This window comes from Echinococcus granulosus (genome assembly GCF_000524195.1).
Source record: "Echinococcus granulosus chromosome Unknown EG_S00163, whole genome shotgun sequence".
NCBI classification, from domain to species: Eukaryota; Metazoa; Platyhelminthes; class Cestoda; order Cyclophyllidea; family Taeniidae; genus Echinococcus; species Echinococcus granulosus.
The window spans coordinates 126153-132541 of NW_020170543.1; the positions used below are offsets into that span (position 1 = coordinate 126153).

The window sequence follows — 6389 nt, forward strand, 5'->3', positions numbered from 1 at the left end:
ACGAATATTGGTTATTTATTCGTTTTACACGATATGTCTTATAAAGCAGACGTGTATTAGATCGCTCATAACTTGTCGATTTTTCTTAGTGTCCCTGGCTCGCCTTCAAAATAAAGCATTTGTTGATTTTTTAATTCTTTCTCATGTGCTACAAATTTTAAATCGATGGTCATTTTACTTGTACGTTGACAATTGAGGATGCAGAACCACTGCCACTTTTCTCGTTAATTGTTTAGTTATGGGTTTTAGTTGTTGCTCGTAAACCGATTTTAAAATGCTGCAAATTTTGGACTTTATTCTTTTTTTCTAAATGTTGATCTAGAGTCACCACCCCCTTATTCCCACCCCGACATTCCGTTTGATAAGAAGCCCAATAGTGATGATCAGATGAATAAGGAGAGCAAAGGAGGCGGTTCTACACTACCTCCCACAAACGATGACGATGACTTCGACGCTCTTTCTGCCCGGTTTAATAATCTGCGTAAAGATAACTAACTTACTTTCCCCCATATTACCTAGAACTACTTCTCTTCATTTTGCTGTACTCGGACGTACTTTCATCGGATATTGTTGTTACTTGAATGCTGCACAATTTTTTACTTGTTTACTGGTCGTTAAATTGGCTGACAACCTTTTTGATTGGCTCTACCGAGTAATTCAAACTTGGAATGCATCGTCTGCACTTGAATGTGAATATTTCAATCGGTAGAATTCGCCATTTGACGACACGTGATGCCTATAATCACCACGCAGATCTGGGTCGTTTTACGAGTGGGCTGGCATGAAAGCAACCTCCCACGCAGTCTCGTTAATATTTTAATTGACCAGGCTTAGAAATAAGGTGGTGTGAACCGTCTTGAAATAAACTAAATCACGTTTTTTTGTTATGCGACCGGCTGAGGTAGCGGTGGGCTAGTTTTCTGCGCTTACGGTTGAGCTTTCTGCAGAATAGCATGGCAAATTCTTGAGTGCAGGTTTTTTTTTTGTTTTTGTGAAGATCCTGTGGGTGACAATGGTAACCACGCTGACAATAGCCTCCATAGCCCTCCCCCACAACGAATTCCACTCTCTTAAGCGATTCGGCTTTGTGGCTTGGTATGCAGTCCGATGCTCTAAACGGGATGGTGTTTTAATGCAACATTATTCACACAAGCAATATTGCCGGGATGCAACCGGCATTCCGAAACTGTTGTTTCACTTAGATAAAATAGGTATTAATTCCCACAAAGAGCGGTAATAATACACTTCTAAATGGGTGAGCTTTGATGAGATTTAACAGTTCCCACTCGTACCACCAAGGTGGGCTTCATCATTCCAAACACTTCATCATCTATTGCCATCTTTGAAGGAATAATGGTAGGCGGCAGCGTGAGGCATATTAAACCCTAAAGTGCAGAGGGGTTGGGAAGCCTTTGGGGTGAGTCAGATGGCATAATGACAAGGCAATAACCGAAATTGCGGAAGCTGAGGAGCTTGTGTAGGTGAACAGGTCACCTGGGCAAATAGGCTAGTAATGAGCCTCAAGGAGCCTCATAGCTCAAATATCAAAATAAGCAAAACAATGTTTGGTCCATTCTTTCGAACTTTGACAGTGAGTGCATAAAATGGGGCGTTCATTGGTGTCATTAATGGGTAAACGCTTGTCACTGGCTGTTTTCGTACAAAGCTGTACAAATTGCTCACTCATTTGATTAAATAAAAGAGCAGCTTAACTAGCCCATCTTTAACAAGTGACTTCCGTATTATTTAATATTCGCTGGTATTTATAGTGTGAGTAATAGTGTCCTTGAGACTCTTACCGCGTATTCCAATGATCCTATCAGACTAGATGAGAAAGATTATGGGCTGAGAAAAAGGCTTTGTTATCATTTTGGCAAGCACAATGCGAATGGAGGGACCACAACGCTAATCTTTACAATAGATTAAATGACTAGTGTCATCAGTAACAGGAACTAATGAAATACCGAGGTGTCAGGAGACTATTACTGATTTGATTAAAAAATAATAAAAAAGGGTCTCATTACTGATAAAGGACTGCGATGTAGAGGTAATTACAGTGATTTATGCGCATTTGTTTTCAAACCCTCTCCTTTGAAATTTACAGCAGCCTTCATTTTGAGAGATTACTTTGTTGACACTAGTTGTGATATGCTTACAATAGCTAAGGATTTAAATTAACAAAGCTCTGTTACACTTGTGTGTCTGATTACATTGACATACACCACTATCAGAATTCAAAAAATGGTAAGCGTGACGCCTTTTTTCCATATGTTTTGTATAACTGAAATTGATAATCGAGATGGTGTATCGAAGGCACTACTTAAATGTACTCAGTGATTTACAGTTGTAATCACACGAAACAAAAAAATTGAGACTCTGGTTGGTGAAAAATACATAGAACCTCTGAAGATTGTAAGATCCACCAATCATTTAAACAATATCTCCTTTTCGTAGAAAGTAATTCATCATATGGTTTTAGGTAGTGAAACGAAAGAAATCGCCACAAGCACGTGATTCTGACTTTTACTTCTTCATACTTTAGGCACACAGAGGTAAGTGAGTGCGTCAACTAGTATTATAAAGGTGATTCTGAGCGTCTTTTCGTATGGCAAATCTTAAAATAGACGCCCCCAATGTGCCAGTTATCAATTCAAAAATATCTTAAACAATTGCAATTTAACCAAGTAATTTTGATCGACCAGAGAGAACCAAATGTAATTCGATTGTAAAAAATTTATCCGGGCCAGCATCTGTAGCAGTTTGGTATTTGATAAGGCTGTGTGTTTTACCGCGCGGACGCTCAAGTCTACGTAGCTTGATCGTCTACACCGCTGCGTTGCCTTCTAGTCAGGCAAATAACCTGTTAATTTTGATTTTGCCATGCTCCAACGCCAAATAACGACCCATTTTCCTTATATTGAGAGAATATTCATCCGATAAAATGTCAGAATAGTTAGTAGAATATGAAAACAAAATTGGTTTTTCGAGAAGGCAAAAATCGTGAGATGGTCCGTCGCTTATGTAGCGCCCCGAGACTTCTCTGAAGACGAAAGAAGACTTATACTTGGGGAAGAGCATGTGTTGCTGACCTGCAGTAGAACTTAGGGCTACCGACATGGCCCAAGGGTCAGACCGCCCAGCTCAAGAGCAATGGCGGAGCCCATTCCTGGCCCGTTAGCAAATGGGATCCGCTTTACTGATCAAACTTTATAAGCCAAGACCGAATTTATTATATTTTCTAACATGTACCAAAAACCGAATTCCCATGGATACCTTTTAAAATCACATAAAAACCTTGAGGAGGCACCTAAGATACAAATACCCGTTGGATCTTATAGTCTCAAGCGATCCTTTTTGATCAGTCGTATGGACTTTTGACGTCCCATCAAGTGGCAGCAAGTGAGTAAGCCACATCAAAAACTTACAAAATTTTCCCACCAGGTATTTTTGAATGCATATTGCACCTTGAGAGTATCACAGCCCTTTGTAGTGACAGTAATTAAACAGTTTTGGCAAAGTGACACAATTAAGTTGCTCCTATTAATGCGTGTCGCACCAGAGTGGCAATACATACACGTCTTTATAAAATAGCTTGAAGGTTGTTTCTACCCTGATGGCAAATTACAGATAAGTAAAATGCTGCTTCATTAATGAATTTCACTTATCTTCGTCTCTTTCCGTTAATCTCCATTATTAACAAGGCCCAGACATCAGGTTAATGGGGTTCCAATGCCACAGTACTGTCATTGCCTTGTTTTCACTCGTCGGCAAGGAAGTCTCGGAGAGCTACAATGGTGGTAGCAGAAAGCGAACCCTATCTTAAAACACAAAGATCAAAATTTCCACTGCTCGGTGATGAACCTTAGCAGGGGAGAGGAAGTGCATATGCTGTGGAAAGGGAAATCTGTGATAACCCCTAGCTGAAGGCTTGAAAATGACTACCTTCTCCAAATACCCCAGCCCCATCGGTGCAGGAAAGCTATCAACGACTGAAGCGACACTAGCCATGACCCATCTGGAGAAGTCCGTTGCGGGGCTTTCTACTGTTCTTGTATTTGACGATGTCAATAAAGAGAACACGCGGTACCTCCTCCACTGAGCCCAGATAGATAAGGCAGAGTAGTAATGAAGTGGGAACAAATGTGCCAAGAAAGGACACATGTGAAAGCTTATCTTCACGGAACCATGTTAAACCTTCACTTTTGTTATATGACTCTGCTTTTAGGTCAGTGTTGCTATGACTACCGATGGGCATACGGGTAGGTCAGCATATTTCCCCTTCTCTCTCTCCAGACCCAGTGGAATTACCAAGAGGGATTAACGAGGCTGCAGTCAAGTTGTACGCAAATTCGATGATTGAAACGGTTAGCTCGCGGGTGTTCCCCTTATAGTGCCTACTACTCTTGTGGTCCCGCTAGGAGGTTTAACCTCCGAGTCTTACTAGTTACCCCTTATCCCTTCTGTACGTTAGCAATAATTATTCTGTCTAAGTGTTGCAACTTCTTTCGTCTTCAGGAGGAAATCGGGCGCTACATCAAGCCCTACGGAAACTTTTGGATGTGCGTCATTACCGCCCCACAACTGTAATAAATACTATTTGTTTGTAATCGAACTTACATAACCTCCAGATTGATGGGGTGTCACAGTTATGTAGAGAAAAATGGCTTACGCTTCTAGGTAGGTGGAATACAACGACTCCCTATACTCAGTTCTCAATGATCTCAAGGTGTCATGTCCCCTACAATGCGTACGGTTACCAAATAACTGTGTGTAAATTTTGTATTACAAATTGGATAGCCGTAGAAACCTTCTTGTCGAATTTGCAAATGGTCTGCTGTCAAATGAGGCTCCTAAACTGTTTCTCTCCAACAGAAAACAGGTATATAGTACTGAATTACATCACAGTAGACTAAACACCACCAGTTCCTATGGAAACGTTACGATGAATGGAGGACTTGAAGAGGAGCTAGTAGTATTTTACATTCATTGCACAAGTTTTTTATGAAGCATGCAAAGGCCTAAGGATTAAATTAAGATATATCTACATCTTCCAATCCTATGCTAAGCATTTATTTGGACCTGAATCACTTTTAGTACCCCTTCCATAAGTTTCAGCAAAGTTTTTGGTACTTTTATAGGGAAGGATTCTAGTTTCCTGCAAATAGACCTAATTATCTTGTACTTCATTCCCCCTTAACCATGTTGAAAGGCTTAATATGAGCTCTTACGTCTTAAAGAGTAATTCGGATGCGACATATGAATGCCGGGGTCTTCCAATTCAATCTGTTTCTATTTTAGAGTGCTTCATCCCCGATCTTGTGCCCCTTCTAGCCATAAAAGTTGATTCCCCCATATCAAAAAACCATAAAATTATTTAATAACATTTTCAAAAGCAGCTTTTTGTTGTCCACAAGGAACAAAGGACCCACGTACTCCGACAATGCCCCGTTGCCTTGAAAGCTGTAAATTAAGGCATGTCATTATATTACAGTGTAATATTTAGATGCGTACATCAAACCATAGTGTGGAGACTATTATAACCTGGAATAAAGGCATTGCTGCTCTTAGTCTTGGCACAGATCAAATTCAACGATGAGCCGACTTAGTCTGAAGGACCAGATTCTGGAATGTGTCCTAATTACGGATTCAGTTAAACGAGGAGCTAGGTGGAGTGGGCTTTTAACACCAAGGTGAAAGAGTGGTGAAATGACAGAGTATTGACAGACTTGAGTCAACTTTTATTAAAAATCGTGAAGAAGTGATCAAAAAGTGGATTTTACCATTAAGAATACAGTTATTTAACCACAGTAATATCAAGTAAATTGAAGGCCAAATAAATCACTTCGAATGAAGACTCGAACACTTTAGCGCTTGACTAAGGCGACTAACAACTAAAACAGCCTCACTCTCGACATCACTGGAATTGTTACTGGCATCTATCTTCGAAGTCTCTATTAAAACCGGATTATCTAATTCCTTTCTAACCGGCAATATAGCCATGAATTTAAAAATAAGTTTTGGGAATCTTTACCTGAAGGGTTTGACTCATTTGGATCAGTACACGCCTACTGTTAGCTGGCCTTCATCCTCTTGCCCCACTTTCTCACCTTCATCTTCCTCCCCTTCGCCCTCTTGACCATCCTCCTCCTCTTCCTCTAGCTCTATATCCAAAACTTCCTCCACTCCTATCTCTACTCCTTCTTCTTCTTCCTCCCCTTCCTCTTCTTCTTCTTCTTCTATATCATCATCTTTCTGTCCCTCTTCTTCATCTTCACTGTCCTCATTCTCGTCCTCTTCCTCCTTCTCCTCCTCGTCTTCATCTTCACTGCTCTCATTCTCGTCCTCTTCTTCCTCCTCCTCCTCCTCGTCTTCATCTTCACTGCTCTCAT

At 40.6% G+C, this 6389-nt stretch overlaps 2 protein-coding genes across 2 annotated transcripts in view; one reads left to right on the forward strand and one right to left on the reverse strand. All coding sequences in view use genetic code 11, as the record gives it.

The window, feature by feature from the left end:
- Positions 1-495, forward strand: part of EGR_09731 (IST1 protein) — a gene marked incomplete at both ends in the record, with an annotated part of 1405 nt that extends 910 nt beyond the window's left edge. Inside the window, one exon of the mRNA XM_024498980.1 lies at positions 323-495. Coding sequence (XP_024346616.1) covers positions 323-495 — 173 coding nt within the window. The remainder of the gene's footprint in view (positions 1-322) is intronic.
- A 1042-nt stretch (positions 496-1537) lies between these two features.
- Positions 1538-6389, reverse strand: part of EGR_09732 (hypothetical protein) — a gene marked incomplete at both ends in the record, with an annotated part of 5289 nt that continues 437 nt past the window's right edge. The window contains 6 exons of the mRNA XM_024498981.1: positions 1538-1682; positions 2084-2161; positions 2195-2281; positions 2321-2376; positions 3207-3307; positions 6108-6384. Of these exons, the coding sequence (XP_024346617.1) occupies positions 1538-1682; positions 2084-2161; positions 2195-2281; positions 2321-2376; positions 3207-3307; positions 6108-6384 (744 nt within the window). The remainder of the gene's footprint in view (positions 1683-2083; positions 2162-2194; positions 2282-2320; positions 2377-3206; positions 3308-6107; positions 6385-6389) is intronic.